Genomic DNA, 18,224 nt, shown 5'->3' on the forward strand with positions numbered 1-18,224 from the left:
CTTTCCTGCCATGGCAGGGGGTCGGACTAGATGATCTGCTCAGGTCCCTTCCGACCCTAGAAACTATGAAACTATGAAAAGCAGCTTGGGGTGTTGAGGGAGGCCAGAGGGGCTAGGAAGGGATGGGAAGCAAAGGTCACAGAGCAAGAAGACCCTTGTCCCCTCCTAAGTTCAGCAGACCCTCTGTTCCCAGGCCAGTGTGCACAGCCCTGGATAGCGGATATCCTAAAGTTAGCTCAGCTGTTTTCTCTCCTGTCTGCACAGCTCTGAAGAACCACCTGGCTGTTCTCTTGCTTCAGGCTTGCTCACTTATGGCCTGATCTCCTGCTTTTCAGGTTTTTGTGTCCATTATGATGCTTATTTTCCTCAGCTCCACAGATGCTTCCTGGTGACATTCTAAATCCATGCAAGAGGTCCTGGAAGGGACCTCATAAGATCATCTTGTCCAGCCCATGCTCAAGGAAAAATCAGCCCTGACCAAACCATCCCAGTCAACTGTCAACAGACCTATTTTCTTCATTACTGGACGTACATCTTATCTCATCACCTCCTGTATGCAGGCAGCTCTGGGAACTGGCAGGGACTCCATTAACCCTTCTTTCCTTGTGCACCATCTGGTGAGGAAAAGTGAGGCATGCAACATGAACACAAAAAACAGAAACATCACAATAAAGCCCATAGTCTGTCACACATGGCACCTGTGAAAAATCAGTCTCAGGTTTTCATGGAAAAAATTATAAAGCTCTATTGTTACCACCTTCAACTGGGCCAAGAAAAGAAACCATGCTTCCAACCATAAAAACCAGCCTCTAATGTTCCAAATATGGTAAAGAAAAAGAATACCCCCCAACTCAAACAAACACTGAATTTGACAACTTGAAAACTCAGTGGGGTTAATTTATTTACATCACATCTGCATCTTGTATGTCCTCATTTTTGAGATTTGGCTTTTGTGATGTAAATTAATTTGCAATATGGAAAGGTGAGAAAATGGATTTGTGCAGTACTCACTTGAGTGTGCATCGAAACTATGGGATATAATTAGACAGGAGTCACAATGCTGATTTATATTGTTTGAGGAAAGGCTTCTGTCAGATGCTAAATACAGCAGAGACACAGTTTAGATGCTCATGAGAAAATACAATAATGCACCTAGAAGCTTAAGCATTGGAGACTTATGGAGTCTCAGAGGCTCCAAATGCAAAAAAACCAACACGAAAATTATGTTCGCTTCTCTAGATCAGAAGGCCTTATTGGAACTGTTTTCTTCCATAAGTAATGAAGCATAAAAAAAAAAAAAAAGCATTCCAAATATTTTTTTCTAAATGGTACAAAACAAAAAACCAAAAGGCAATAGTATAAAATTTAGGAAGTGTGAGAATTGACTACTTGTGCTAGGCTGCCATGCTGAGATGGAAGGAACTATCCACAGAACTGCAAAAACACTTTGAAAAAGTCTGTTGTGCTTTAGAAACTCCAGAAACTCCTGCCAATTCCTTTAAAAAAAATACATTGCTGAGTCTCTGCATGAATGCACAAGCTACACTACAGAGAGTTGACACTTTTTAGCTGCCAGCATGGCATTTGAAGAAACTGTGGGTGTTCATAAAGAGAACAATATTATGTGGGAGAAAATGGAAATAAAAAATACGGACTGGTATAGATCTTGTACCATTTTTGTTGCTAAGACATTTTGTGCACTACAAAGTACTACACATACCACTGCAAAACTTTTAAAGGGATACCAAGGGACTTCAAGGGGATGCCCTTTTTTCCACTCAGCTGGTTCTGGCTGGAGGATTAAGAGCTACACATGTTCTATCGACACTTGAAGAATATCTTTATACAGCTTAATAAAAGTGCAAGCCCAAGTTGGCTTACCATGTTTGGTTATTTACAACACACAGGCTTTCCCATAATACAGCTGCTGGAAACTGGGGTGCGTATTGTAAGCAAGGAAATATGGGAATAGCAGTTGCAATCTCTGCTGCAGGAAAGTGAAAGTAACCCTGCACATGGGGCTCCCTGTTTGCTGTCTGGGCACACTTTCTCTCTTCCCCTGGCAGAAGCAAGCAAAGATCTTTTTTATTTCATTCAGCCTTTCAAACCCAGGTGCATATCTTATTTGGGAACATGGTATTTCTAAGATCAGGACAATAAGAAACTTAAGTTATACCACTTCACTTGGTTCAATTTTTGGTCTTCAGCTAAAAACAGAGAAGATGGCTAACATGAAAAAATTACAAGTCTTTTCATAAAGTAGAAGAACACATTTTCTTATTCTCATATACAATAAGAGAGAAAAATAGCAAATACTGCACCAGTATTATTAAAGTGTCAATGATGTAAGTGGAAAATTGTGTGTTTGGCTCTCCTGAGCAACATTAGGAAAGATGAACAGGCGAGGTTCTACCTTCAACACTTTCTTTTTCTTAATTTTTTTCCAACTGGCTCCAAGAGATTTAAAGGTAATCAGAAACTCTCTCTTACTATTTTGGGACAACTGAGAAAACCTTCTTGTCAATAACTGAAGGGAAAATTTTCCTTCCGACAAAGAAATAAAAGTTCCAGTTTTATGATGCATTCACAGAAAACAGGCTAGAGGCCTGCAGTATAGTTTAATGTCCCACTGCTTACAGGTTGAATCTCTTTCATACCCTTCCCAAATGCCATCACTGGTTGGGTGGCCATGTGTGAAGGTTGCTCAGAATTCAAATTATGCATTTTGCTTCAAGTGACACAGATGGGGAAGAACAGATGAACATGGAACAGTCATTAATAAGCAGGGTCACTCTCAGGTGACCATTTTGGAAATGTACCAGTCCTGTGAGGAAGCTGCTTACAGGCTTTGCTTAGTGCTTCTAGCACCTTGACTGAGCAGCTTCTGTCAGCCAATTCTCCAAAACCAATTTAAGCCAACTTTACTGCTCTTTTGTGCAGCGTTAGTGACAAAAATGGCAGCAGTGTTGGCCAGGATATGATCCTTGTACAATACTGCAAAAAATAGAGGCATACAACTTCAATTAACAAAAGTATAACTATGGCTCTTATTCAGAAAAGCAATTACACACACGCTTAGCTTAATACATGCATCATAAATAGCTCCACTGAAACCAATGGTACTTTTCACAATACGCACATGATTTAAAAGACTAGGATGTGATGAACAGGGGCCCAAGAGCTTAATTGTAGAAATAGCATGAAAACACAGCACCACTCCTGAGAGATTTCTTTCTGTGGTTTTTCAACTTTCATCATTATCCATGAAAAACAGATTGAGAGATTTTAAGACCATAAGAGTAACTATTGTGGATATCATAGCCCAGGGGTGGCCAACCTGTGGCGCAAATGCCACTAGTGGCATGGAAACTTCTGTCTATGGCATGAGCAGATGGGAGAGGGAATAGGCAACACAGTGGCAGATAGGGCAGGGTGCAGAAAATAGAGCTGCACATTGGGCAGGGAGCACAGGGCAGGAAGCAGAAACAAAGCAGAAAGCAAAGCAACATATTGAGCAGGAAAAGGAGATCAGTGGCACTCAGGAAGGGTGTGGGGCTTATTTGGCCTGCCAACCATAAATAGGTTGATCCCCACTCATATAGTCTGATATATTACAGACCACAGAAACTTGTGTGCAGCAATTTCTGCATCAAGCCCATAATTTCTGTTTAAACTACAGCTTGCTGTATTTTCTCACATAACTCACACCTTTTCCCCCAAAATCAGTGGAAAACTGGGATGCACATTCTATGTGAAGAAAAGGCTCCCCACAGAAATTTGGCAGGAAAAAGGTGGTGGGGGGAGAGGAAAGGGCAGAACGGTGGTGGCATTAATTGCGGTGGCTTTGGGACCCATAGCAATTATCACTGCCACTACTCCTTCCCTCTACCACCAAATTTCTGGATCTGTGGCAAGCCCCACTGCTGAAACACACATCAAATCAAATTGGCATACAGGGCTGGCCCTTGGCTGGAGCACGGGGGTCCAACTCCCTATGCTGGTTCTGAAGCCATGTGCTATTTTCAAAATAAAAGTGATGGATCCATGAACTGCCTGCACCAGGTCACCACCAGCATCTGGCCTGCAGCCCCCACCTCCAGTGCCCCACCCCTTAGTTAGTTACCTGTACTCTAAGGTACATCTTTTTTTGTCCTTCTTGAGATTTAAAAAATTGGGTGCCTATACACCAATGACAGACGCATGGAGAACAAGCAGGAGGAGTTAGCCCTCCTGCTCTCTAGCGGGCAATATGACCTGGTAGGGATCACAGAGACCTGGTGGGACTCCTTGTATGATTGGAGCATAGCTGTAGAGGGCTACACCCTGCACAGAAGGGACTGAGCAGGGAGAAAAGGCGGACGTATTGCTATGTGAGGGAGTAGTACACCTCTCTGGAGGCTGACATTGGCTTCAAAGATAAGCAGCTTTAAACTCTCTGGGTCAAGCTTTGGGGGGAGGAGGGAGCAAGGTGAGAGAGACCCAACTGTGGGGATTTACCACAGGCCACCAAACCAGGGGGAAAATCTTGATCTGGAGTTCTCTCAAGAACTGAGAGGCTGCATGTGCAAGGGACTTGGTTGTCATGGGCAACTTCAATTACCCAGACATAGATTGGGAGGAACACTTGACTAGGTCAGATCAGTCATGTAGCTTCTTAACTGTAATCAAAGAGCTCTTTCTGACCAAGGAAGTGCAGGGACCAACCAGAGGTACCACACTCCTGGACTTGGTCTTGGCCAAAGGAGATGATCTGATGTATGACTTGCCTAGGCTCATCAGGTTCACTGTCCGCCACAAGGCTGACAAATCAACTAGCAGGATTGAAGTCCTGGACTTCAAAAATGCTGACTTCAACAGGCTCAGGGCATTAGTAGGTGAGGTGATGTGGGACCAGGGGCAGAAGGCAAATGCGGTGCATGAAGAGTGGTCTTTCCTCAAGGACAGTTGTTGAAGCACAAAAGAAAACCGCTCCCATGAAGAGGAAAGGCAGCAGAAGGGCTGGCAAGCCCTTGTGGCTCAGTAAGGATGTCCAGGTCCTCTTGAAAAAGAAAGAAGAGGCATACACATAGTGGAAGCTAGGGACAGTCCTCAAGGAGGACTATACAATAGTGGTCTGCACTTGTAGGGAAATGATTAGGAAAGCTGGAAAGCTAAGGTGGCAACTGAGTTTGAGTTAGCCAAGGGAATCAGGGACAATAATAATTCCTTCTTTAGGTATATGGGGAGCAGCGGGAAAACAAATGGAAGTGTGGGGCCCCTGCTTAATACCTTGGGACAGCTGGTAACAGACACTCAGGAAAAAACTGAACTCTTGAATGCCGAATTTGCTTTGGTATTTCACCAAACCAAAGGGAAAGACAAGTGAGATAAGGATCACAGGGGGCATGGTGGGAATGACAGCCTCCTCACTTTGGATGTTGAGCTGGTGCAAAACCAACTACAAAAGCTAGACACTTATAAGTTAGCAGGACCAGACAGACTTCACCTGAGAGTGCTGATGGAGCTGGCTGAGGTCATTGTGGAACCCCTGACAAAACTCTTTAAAAAATCGTGGCACACAGGGGAGATCCCTGAGGATTGGAAGAGGGCCAGCATTGTGCCCATCTTCAAGAAGAGGAAGAGGGAGGACCTGGGCAACTATAGGCCAATCAGCTTAACCTCCATCCCAGGGAAAATCCTGGAAAAACTCATTGAAGAATCTATGTGTGATACGCTCAGTGAGGGTAAGATTCTGAATGATAGCCAGCACAGCTTCATCGCGGGTAGATCTTGTCTTACCAATCTCATCTCCTTCTTTGAACAGGTCTCTTGCCACTGGGACATGGGAGAGAAGGTTGGCATTATGTAGCTAGACTTCTCAAAGGCTTTTGACCTAGTATCCCATGATATCCTTGTGGAAAAATTGGAAGATTGTGGGCTTAACTGCTCAGCAGTTCAGTGGGTGGAAAACTGGCTGCATGGTAGGACCCAGAGAGTTCTCATGAATGGATCTGTGTTATCCTGGTGAGAAGCAGCCAGTGGTATCCCTCAGGGGTCTGTGCTTGGACTGCTGCTTTTCAACATCTTTATCAATGATTTGGATATGGGGGTGAAAAGCTCCCTGGCCAAGTGTGTGGACAACACCAAGTTATGGGGAAGCATGGTCATGCCAAAACATAGGTTGCAGATACAGGTGGACCTGGACAGGCTGGAGAGTTGGGCGGACCGGAACCAGATAAAGTTCAACACTCAGAAATGTAAGGTTTGCCCCATCTGGGGGCAAACAATCCCCATCATACTTACAGGCTTGGTGGCGACAGTTTGACTTGCACTATGGCCTAAAGGGACCTCGGGGTAGGGATCGACCATCATGTGAATGAGCCGGCAGTGCAATGCTGTGGTCATGAGCGCAAACAACACTCTGGCATGCATTAGCCACTGCATCTCATGCAAAACTAAGGAAGTGATACTTCCACTGTACTCAGCACTTAAGACTGCAGCTGGAGTACTGTGTCCAGTTCTGGGCACCACACTTCAACAAGGATGTGGAAAAACTTGAGAAGGTCCAGAGGAGAGCTGCCCATATAATCAGGGACTTGCAAGACAAGCCATATGAGGAAAGGCTGAGGGACTTGGGCCTCTTCAACCTACATAACAGAAGGCTGAGAGGGGACTTGGTAGCGGCTTAGTGCTACATCAGGGGAAATCATCAAGAACTCAGTGAACAGCTGTTCACCAGCGCACCCCTGGGGAAGACCAGGAGCAATGGATACAAACTCCTAAAAGGCTGCTTCAGGCTCAGTTCCAGGAAAAACCCCTTCACAGTCAGAGTGTCACAACTGTGGAATAAACTCCCTCCAGTGGTGGTGCAGTCACCTACCCTGGAAATCTTTAAAAGGAGACTGGACATTCACCTTGATGGGGTCACTTGACCCCAGTTGTCTTTTCCTGCCTAGTGCAGGGGGACTGGATCCAATGATCTACAAGGTCCCTTCCAACCGATAACAATCTACGAATCTATATATGGGGTTGTACTATATACAACAAATATGGTATCTTTTAAATACACATCCACTTTAGATTCAAATGATGGAGAATCTACCATATCCTTAGATATATTTTTCTAATACCAATTACCTTCACTGATGAAAAAACTGTATGTTTGAGGTATGGCTTCAGCTTCTAACCACTAACTTCACTATCTTCTAAATAAAACATTTTAATAATTCATGAGTATTTGAAATTAAAATGATCCAACTTGCTGATAACAACAATAACAACGTTTTTCTGAACTGGCGTTCAGACTGCCCTACTCCAGTTACTCCTACCTCCTTGCTACACTGCTATAATTCAAACCTGTTTTTATAGTGTTCTCAAAATCAAAAATGATGCGAAGCATGTGACATGCCTCTCAGTCACATGCCTAATCTTGTAGGCATATATTGTGTGTGGGGTACATTACAACTTTACTTGGAAGGCTTGACAAGTAGTTCTTTATTGCTTTTTATGGGAAAGCACTCAGCTGAACCTAAACACCATAGGTAGTCTATGTGGTAAATTTGCAGAAACTGGTTTAACACAGCAAATAAAAATGATTCTTTGGTATACTGGTTCCTTTCATTTAAGAAGTATGCAAGAAATTATGCTCTTTAGATTGGCATTTAAAACCTCTTTGTTTAACTTCTCCAGCAGTAATTATCTATATAAAAGATTTAATTGCAGAGAGGAAAAAAAGCAGAACTTCCTTCTTTTACAATGAGCTCTATGGTAAAACGTTCACAAGTGCCTTATAACCTAGGTCCCAATTTCAAAAGTGATTTATAAGCTTAAGTGTCTAAATTAGGTTAGAATTTTAAAAGGTACTTTGATTCCTAATGCCCACTGACATACACACAAACATACATTAAAAAATCTAGCCCTACATCATTTTTAGAAATCAATGCAAGTGCTGTTGAAAATTTTGCTTAAAAGGTATCTACTCTGTAATCAGAATATCCATTAAAAGATAAATAGAATTATTTTAATAAGGTCTATTTATTTGCATTTTTTAGGCTGGAGTGTTCGCTTAGGCATAGTCTTGATGACTCAATATAAATATTTTAACTACTTCAATATTTTAAGTATTTAAATTTATGTTTACCATAGTAACATCTTCATTATTTACATTGTTTATTTACATATTGCCAACTCTCAGGTCAGCTTTAAAAGGTATGGTTATTTTACATATTGACTAATTTAACTAATACAACTTTAGGTTGATGGACACTCAAGCTTCAGTTCTAATGAACTGGATGATTCTTTCGTAAGTACAAAGAGTAAAGACACCAACAGTTTTATGATACATTTTAATAAGTGAAATTATCTGATTTCACTTTTTATACAATTGTTATATGTAACATGTATACGTACCATTCCAGTTGCAATGTTTTTGATCTATGTAATACAAAATGAAACCTATACTTTATATACATGTGCAATTCTGAACAAGTCCTGAGTAATTTGAAAGCAGTATTAGTAAAACCTTGTATCTGTGCAACTAAAATTCAGGTAAGATAGAATTACACTACAGCAAAGAAATCACCTTTAAAAATACACAGCATTTTGCACTAGGTTTGTGCATCACTGTGAGCTCAGAACAGTGCACAGTATACAGTTACATTCCACATCATTAGAATATGTGAAAATGCTGACCTCATCCTTGAATTACTATTGCTGCTTCTTTTTTTTTTTTTTTAATTAATGGTAAGTGATTCATTCTGCTTCTGTATAATCAAGTGTGGAAGACTTTTACAGGGTTGAAGTTAAAGTCCTCTGCAGTACATATTTTGTAAACATTCAACTCATAGGTCCTTTAAATCTTAGGAAAAAAAATGATAAAGCCAAATAGTTAATCTGTGTTTCCCTTGGACAAATAAATAACAACAGAATGTAAGGATCAACTCAAATGCCACAATATGCAATGGAAAAAAGAAAAAGAAAATAAAAGATGAAACAGTTTGGATAGAATCTGAAAAGAAACTGAATGCTACAAAAACTGCCCTCAGGAATCAGGCGATAATCTTGCACTACCGTAATGAATTGTCTGAGCAAATGTAAAGGACAAACTTCCAAACACGGCATAAGAATTAGAATTTTTGTATGTCAGTACTTGAGCAAGTAGTAGTAACAAATGTTTGCATATCCCATGCCAAGAAAAGGCAGGCACTAAAGATGAGAACTGTTAAAGGATGAGGGTTAGCTTTGTTGCATATCCGTTTTTAACTGGCAAAGTTTCTGATGAAACATTTCTAGGCAGGGAAACTATTTTTTTATTTGCATTTTTCTCACAGCACATAATGAAAGGCACCAGTTTGGATTTTGCTCTGCTGATAAAGAATCCTTGGCACCACAGTTAGCCGGTCCCATGACTGCTGTAGTCAAACACTCCTTTCTTGAAGAAGGGCGAGAATTCACAGATGGTGTGTTTTGACAGGGTGAGTCCCACTTTATCGATGTGTAATGGAGAGGATGGAGACTTGAGCATTGCAGAGAAAAAGTTTCTGAGGTAATTCTGTGGAAAGAAAACCACAAGGTCATAATGTTTTCAATAATTATTTTGCACCCTATTCAGCAACTGCTTTGAAAAGCTGATTAAAACATAACATAACGGAAGAGAGAATCTCAACTGGACTTTCCAAAGGTCAGTAATCAACAACATTCAATCCCGTACCCATAAACTTGTGTCTGAAATGTTTGTGTTATGATCAGGCGATACAAAGGAAATGTATGATATCTTTTTGCCAAACTTGTTGAATATTTAACTCTACTCCTATAATAATACTTGCTGACAAGAATGGGCTACCAATATTCTGAAAGCAGATGCCTAAAATTACCAATACCAAATACTGCAACAGGTATACACAGTAGACAAACTCTGTAGGAATTTCACTGAATATGGCTAAAAGGGAACTTCATAAATCTTTTACTCCTCTGAGCTCTATGGTCATTCAACTGAAAGGGACATTTTGATCAGGATCAACTGCAAAAATGGCATATATTCCTTATGTTGCTGTACAGATGATGCCTTCCCAATGCGGTACTCAAACTGCTAAAAGAAAATACAGAATGCAAGAAACATCCAAGAAGGTAACGACCAATTGTTGTGCTTATTATGTCCATTTATATCTTAGGAAACTAAGACTGGTGAACAGTAACGATATAAATAAAGGAGTTTTACAAAACCAATGCGGTTTCCTTTAAGTATGGTTTTGTTGGGATCATTATGAATATTTCTTATGAATTAACAGCATTTGCAACATTTGAATTGCTTCTGCATGAATGAAAGATGGAAGACAAAATATATACAAAATATATATTGAGGCTATTAACCCAATTTAGGGGTTTAAGTCTGACCCATCTGGCTTACAGAGACACAAGGCTGCAGCTTGTTTATTAAAGCAGAGAATTTAACAACAGAGTAGGCTTGGGATCTAGATAACTGAAATCAGTTGCCTCAATGATTACTCCAATGGATCAACAATGACTTTGGTCAGAAGGCCAATCTACCCTCAGAGGACTAGGCATTGTGGGATGCTTTTCCTGAAGCTCCTGTTTTTTCTCAGAAGTTCAAATGAATTGGAATCTCTTCAGTCTGTGCTTTCCATTTACAACCCTTTTACACAGGTACCAACTCAACTTCAACTGTTCCTGTCTCACCACAAAAAAACACTACTCTTACAAAATAAAACAGGAAGTACAGCTATCCTGAATTCTAGGAACTGATCCTTTTCCAAGCTTAACTACACAGCATTGCTTTAAAAATAGTATTGGTTAGGCTGAGGTTCAGGCCTACAAGACAGACACATACTAGAGCAACTCAAAAAAAAAAGATGCCGTGCAAGAAGCTAGAAGGAAAATTGTATCTACGGTAAAAGGCTAAAGTCTTCTGCTCTGTTGCAGACTGGATAAAAGGGATAACCCTAGACAATACACACTAATCATGCGTTCAGGGGAAATACATATTTCCTACAATAGTACAATACTGCATGAGAAATGTGCAGTTTAGTTTGTTCAGTGCAACATCCAGCTTTAAACTATCAATTTTAGGAAACTCTAAATAAAATCTATGGTACCTGCTCTTCTTAAGAATTTCTCCATAATAAAACAACCTTTTTATCTAGATAAGAAATGAGCTGTATTAAAGAAACCAAGACCCAAAAAACCAGAATAATGAAAAAGCAGCTGGCACATAAACTATTCTCTTGGCAGGACTGGTGGGTTTTCTTTTTTATTCAAATCTCCCACAGGTTGTATTAGTGTTCAGAAAAAAAAAGTCATTATGAAAATGCCTTCAAGATAAATTCCAACAGCCTAAGAGGTAATTTAAAGCAGGCAACAGATGTAGTGTCAACATTTGTCATAATTAGTTCACAAAGTAGGGTCCTTAAAAAAATTCCAACCCAGTAAAGCCTGAAGGAGGAATATCAAGAAAATAAAGTAAAACCAAGTTCACTGCTTGCATTTTAGTACCATGCTGAAAAGTTACTGCAGTAATTCCCCTTTACAGGGACTGAAACTCATAGAAGTACCTGCATTTGTAGTCACAGTCATTAAAAAACAAACTGCATTTACCTTGGTCGGTGCGAGCTAGATGACTGACTGCCAGACTTACCTGTAAATACACTATTTTTGGTTTAAGCCAGAGACTTGTAATAGTGCTACACAAATATCCTTGAATCAGGTATATGTATTTGTGTGAAATGAAGCTACAGTGACTATAATTTTTTTCTAGATCTGTACAGGGATTGCTATATGAATACAAGAGAGAGCTGGAAAACAGAAACCAACATGTGAATATGTTAAATCGCCCTCCCACTATTTTTTGACAGAATCTGATTTTGAATGGAGATTTCCAGCAGTTTCCACTGCACACCTCATATTGCATGTTAACATCCCAATCAATGGCCACTATGGCAAGAAATACAATTTAAATCCCATCTCTACTTATGTGCTTGTCTGCAGTGCTGCTGCTGCACCACAGTATGAAGGTGTTGTGTCTTTCACACTTAAGATGCTGTTGCTTTAGTACAATTAAAACATCTCTGCCCAGATACAACATTGAAGATTCCATAGTATAGTGAAACATGTTTTGATGTCCCCCATTACATGTGAATTAAGGCCGAGTATGCTGCCATTAAGTCCCAGTCACCATGGTATACCCCAAGTGTACAATGCACATGATTAAAGAATATCTATTCTAGTCTTGTAAGGTTAGCTTTGAATATTCAAAACATTTGACTACTACAAATATTCAAGGTGTGTTTTTATTACTTGTTTTATTTGTTAGGCCAGTAAATACTTTTAAAACAGTAAAGATTACAATATTTATTTGTTCAGACTTGCTTGGTTTAGTAATCAGTTGTCTTCAACATACACCTATGCATTCATAAGTCACTTATTCATAAGTCACAAAAATTATAGCCACTGTAGCTTCATTTCACACAAATACACCTGATGCAGGGATATTTGTGTAACACCATTCGAATTACCTATGAGTGTTCAAACTTTTATATTCTTGGTTTACAAAATCATCATAATTCTAGGTGTTTAAATGTTTCCCAGTGATAGCATGAGATCTTGGCATTGTAACCAGGGCATCTTTTTTATTTTCACACTTTTAAATATATACTAGCCAATTGCCTGTCAAGAATGACAGGGGAGGGGAGGAGGGGGCTGGGATGGAGTGCTGCCACCTAACGCCCCGTGCTGACGCTGTTCTGCCTCTTGCAGAACCCTCTGTCTGAATCATGGCAGCACACCTCCATACTTGGAGCAGTCTGGTTGGCTGTTTCCGTCAGCCAATCAGAGTGCGAATAAAGCATTACAGACAGACAGACGGATAGACTTAGGCTTTTATAACATTAGAATATCAATCATTTGGTCTAAACACACACTCAGGAAGATGGGACATTATTTCATAAAGGAACTTTATGACTAAGTACAAAAAAGTTTAAGGTACTTTTTTAATACTCTTTGTTTAATGCACATTATAAGTCTGTGCTCATAATTTCCGAGGTGATAATTCAGAACTTTCAGGTTGTCCTACCGTGTCACAGCCTGAGACTGACTAATTTGAAATCTGTATTGTGTGACCTATCTGTACTTAGGCCTCAGAGTTTTAACCTTATATTGCAAGCACTTCTAGGGGACAAACTGTTGAGAAAGCTTTTGTAAGACTGAAAGTTTCTTCTTTATGGACAGGGTTGAGCAGTTTTCCTTCAATTTTAATTAGCTGAATGGTGCAATGGTAACCATTTAAAAAGTTATTAAAAATTATTATTATTTTAATAGGTTCACTTCTTTAACTGTAGACCAGTGTTCATCTTGTGTGCAATACATCAGCAGAGCAATGTCATTCTAATGATTTTTTGCACTGTTTCTCTATGTGGGGACCTCATATTTTTATATATTTTAACATAAATCCATAACTTAATTTAAAGTTATTAAAATAAAAAAAGCTTTCTGGAATCTATAAGGGTTCTTATCATCTTTTCACTTGTGACATATTATCAGGGAATATAGCTCAATGACGTTCTCATAATATATTATAAATGGTGACAGCCTTGGAGACCAATATCTGAGCTTAAGAGCAAGATTTTTCATTAAACTTTGTATTGTTTCAAAACTTATCAACTAGTACTTAGAGAAGGTGAAAGAAACTTCCAGCCAAACTGGCTTGAGAGCTTCAGGGCCCTTCTCACTCTTGCTAGCCATTTTTAAATAGGCTTTCTAGTATAATTTGGAATTCCTTAAAACCTCATAACTACTAATAAATATAGCATGCACCTGTATTTAAAGGTGCCAAAAGAGCTTTGAGAACATTAATGAGTAATGTATCGGAGGACCCCAGTGATGTAAGAGGCAGTGGAGGAGGCAAGTTAACAAACGAACCCATGGTTAAACAACAGAATTCTTGTTCCGCTCATCTGAAAAAAGTCAATGAACTGTCCCTGTCATTAATGCAAGTGCCAGTGGTGCTCAGAACAGGATCATGTATGTGATCTCTTGACAAGAGTGTTATATCTTTCAATGGCAAGATATAAATCAAATCTTAGTTTGAACTATTCATGGCAAGTTATAAATCAAATTTTAGTTTGAACTATTCATACAACACAACATATAAAGGTACCTTGTTTTCTACAGGAAAGACAAAAATGTATTGGAAAAAGGGACAAACAGAAGCCCTCTCTCATTCTTAGTAACATATGACTCTGCAACCTGTCCCCGCTGGTTTTAGTGGGAGTACTCTCAACATTACAGCATTCCTATGTAGAAGCAAAGGCTATGGGAGTCTAACCTGCAATGAGCAGACATCAAGAATAGAGAAGGCCACAGAAGCTTTTAAGCTATGACAGTAAAAGGCAGATTTCTTCGATGATGCTTCTTTCAGTTGTAAAGGCATTCAGCATAACTGAGGAAATCAGAATCCGTTAACTAGTTTATTCTCAAACTTGTCCAAGGCACGTAACTTCTGCCTTCCAGATGTTCTTCTTACCATTTAATTTAAAGCAAACCAAAAACACTGAACTTCCTTCTCCTTCCTTCCCAAAGACATCCTGAAGAGAAAGATGGCATTTAGAAATGAAGACATATCTTAATACATACTCTAGGGATGTGTTGAGAAGAAAAGTTTTGTCTTCTATAAATGGCTCACAGGTAAGAAATAGTCTCCTCTGGAGACACTGCATTTGTTAAGTGCATATCTAAAAGTGGTCCCATAAAATGAATCATATAGATAAAGGTTTCACTGCTTTTCTCAAGAACTGAGGCCTGAAACACTTAGCTAATTTGGCTTCTTCTCTTGGCCTTCCATCCTTGCACATGAGCAGAAGTGAGAAGAAAGAAACACTCAGCAAATAGATGGTCCCAGATGGCACAGCCACTGGTATTGTGGAGAGATGAATGGAGAAAGTAACCATAAAGAAGAATGGAGCTAAAAGGTTGCCAAGTGATCTAATTCTGAATCAAGACACTAGCTATTCCTTAGGTAAATATAACATAAAAATGTCTCTGGGCCACATATGTAAAGTGACAGTGGGAAAGCAGTAAGAGTTACTAAGCCCCCCTCTATGTGTTACATGTATTTAACAATTACCTGGCTAACTGCTCATTTAATTTAGACTGGCTGCATGTGCAAATTAACTACAGTGCCTTAAAAAGGTCCAATCAGCTATAAAGTTATGGCTGGAAAATGCGTGCTTTCTATCCAGCTTTAATTTGCATGTGCAGCCCATGGCTCGACAGATGGCAGCCCTGTCAGCTGGGGGAAGGCCTCATGTGCACCCCTGAGCCTGGGACCTCCCAGCTGATGCTGGCTCCCACCACGGGAACACATGATCCCTCAGCTGAAAGCCCCGTCAGCTGACAGGGCTCCGAGCTGCTGGGGCAGTCCATTTCCCAATGTACTTTTCACCAGCGAGTAAGGCATGATGAAATATGATTTGCGATCCTGCGATCCTACAATCACACATCCTGCCATACATCTGATGGCATGGCAGGAGGAGCAATTGTGTGGATTGCACATTAGATCCCATTGTGCCTTTATCTGCATGTGCAGAGAGGTCCTAGGAGTCACTGCGGGTGAGTTGGAATTATTGCTTTGAGTGAGACTTGAGGGGTGAGGTCTTCTAGATGCCATGAAGCCTTATTGATATGGAAGTGACTCCTTGTGTGATCACCAGTGTACCCCTAAACATTATGGTGCTTTGCAGCATAAAAGAAGATTCATCCTCATTTCAGAAAATTTCCAATACAATATATAGACAGAAGATCTAGGCTAAATTATGGAAAAGTGGGCATGTCTACACATGCACTATAATACACAGTAGCCTATTACTGCACATTAGAGTGTCACAGCAAAAACCATGCTCTTACACTAATGCACAGTAAAATTAGGCTACCGCACACTGAAAGTTACTAAAAAAAGCATTCACTTTCGCTACTGTGCATTAGGGCAACATAATGCTCATTTAATTCATACCTCACATTAGAGGTACTGAATTTAATGCACAGTAGCAAAGGCGCATTAATGAATGTGTTTCTTGATGCAGTCCTTTCATAGCTAAATAGCCCAGGGTAGGTGAGATAAACTAGTCTACGGAGCAGGAAGAAAACTAGCAGATAGCCAGGAGACAGAAAAAAGGTGGAAGAATTCCAGGGTGCCAGGAGAGTGGTGGAAGGTGAGAGAAGCCATATGCTCTGACTACCATCCCCACCCCACCTGCCTAAGACTTAGAAAGTCCTAACCACATTCAAGTTGCTTCTTACAAGAACTGGTTAACCCACATTTCTTTAAAATAAAAGACCCCACGCTTGCATGACTTCTTTTTCACTTTACCTTGAAAAGCATTTCAAGATATCATAAAGTAATTCCAAGTAAAGTATGTGTGGATTATGGTGGGTGACATTCAATATCTCGAGCTGTATTTCAGGTACCTAAGAAAGTAACTAGCATCACCTCTACACCCCTGAACATCTAGTTACTACACATACACCAAGATCACTGTAGGCAGTTGTGATTTCATATGAAATGGAACAAATCTTAGAGCTGCAAAGAATATAGTGGCAATAGGATGTTATTTCTAGGGCAAAAGAAAGTAAGCAGAAATGATCAACTCTTTTCTGAGCCCCTAGTTATAACAAAACCACAGAACTAGAAAGCATTGTCATTAATGGCCAATTTTATAAAAATCATGTTAAAGTCAATGAGATGACACGTACCTCTATGAATATTTGTTACATTTCTAAATATATACCTCAGGCCACCCTTTTATTAGTTGTAATATTACGTGAAGGGTGATCCAGCCTAAATTAGTAGGCTTTAATTACATATAGTTACAATGCTTGGTTAAATAGCCCCACAAAATACAACCAAACAATATGGAATGGCTCCCTTTAGTGAAAACCCTGCTATTCAGTTCCTGATTAGGTCTAATCAGAGTTAAAGCTGCTTATACTTATTTCCTATCAATGCAATCACTGAAAATCATGAAAATTGCTGCTCAACCTGAATTTGCATTCCTTACCACTCTTACATTACGTGTACACAACATGCATTCACAGTGGCCTCCCTTCCATGACACCCTTTCAATTCCACATGCAGCTGTGCACAACGGACATAAGCAATTCCTGAGAATCCCCCACACAACCTTAACCCCTGACCCTTGCAAGATGAAGATCTCCTGGTAACAGACATGCTTCTTCTTCAGATGGCTATGATGTGCTATCACTAATAAAGAAAAGCAGCACTTTTAGTTATAGAGGCTGCACAGGAGGGCAAAAAAAGAGAGAAAAGCTTTTTGTGGAACAGGGTATATGTTGCAGAAAAGACATCACGGCTTCACTGCCTGTGCTGTAAGCTGCTTGTGTTGCCTAAGAAACCATTATCTGCTGGCTTCCCTTAGGTTGAATGCAACCGTAATAATTAATAATGCTGTTTGAAAAAGAAACCCAGTCTCTGTCTCTAACATTCCTCCACAGTCACCACACCTTAACTCTGACCCATTGGAAAAATTCCATTTCTTACTCAAGGGACCAGAAAGAAATATAAAATGAAGACCTAAAAAGAAGTAATAAAATGCCTCTCTTATGGAATACATTGACTTCCAATTCCCCCAAATTTTAAGTCTCAAGAATTAATTTGAATGCTCAAATACTGTGACACTGGGTGCCTATACAATGATTTTTCTTAAGAGACAGTGGTTAACTCCAGTCCTCCACTAAAATTACATGTCTCAGTATAACACAACAGGAGACTGTGTTCTGCTCTTTTCATTTAGTACAGCTGCACAGAACTTTCCTTTATAGGATCTGGCCCAGAGCTGGTAGAGACGTATACACCATTTATGTACGGCGCAGATTAGGGATGATGTTTTCAGAAGTACACAAGGGACTTAAGTCCCATTTTCAGCAGTGACTTGGACATGTAGGAGTCTAAGTCTTATTGAGAGTCCATGGATAATAACTTCTTAAGTGACCAAATCTCACATGTAGCTTACTTCTACAGCATTCAGACAGTGGGTGCATCTATGCATTCATTAATGTGCCTTCGCTTCTGCGCATTAAATTTAGTACCTCTAATGTGAGGAACAAATTAAATGGGGTTGCCCTAATATGCAGTAGCAAAAGTGAGTGCTTTTTTTTTTTTTTTTTTTTTTTAAAAGGGGGGGGCCTTGGGGGGGGGGGCCCCTTTGGGAGGGGGGGGGGGG

The 18,224-nt window shown here is 40.0% G+C and overlaps 1 protein-coding gene across 2 annotated transcripts in view; it reads right to left on the bottom strand.

The window, feature by feature from the left end:
• Positions 1-8,314: 8,314 nt before the first annotated feature.
• The window catches only part of KIF16B (kinesin family member 16B), a 399,273-nt gene continuing 389,363 nt past the window's right edge, over positions 8,315-18,224 (bottom strand). For both annotated transcript variants that reach the window (XM_019516257.1, XM_019516256.1), the window contains one exon: positions 8,315-9,529. In XM_019516257.1, coding sequence (XP_019371802.1) covers positions 9,371-9,529 — 159 coding nt within the window. In that variant the 3' untranslated portion in view covers positions 8,315-9,370. The remainder of the gene's footprint in view (positions 9,530-18,224) is intronic.

The sequence above is a fragment of the Gavialis gangeticus genome, unplaced genomic scaffold (assembly GCF_001723915.1).
Source record: "Gavialis gangeticus isolate Ggan-Ray unplaced genomic scaffold, GavGan_comp1, whole genome shotgun sequence".
Taxonomy (NCBI): domain Eukaryota; kingdom Metazoa; phylum Chordata; order Crocodylia; family Gavialidae; genus Gavialis; species Gavialis gangeticus.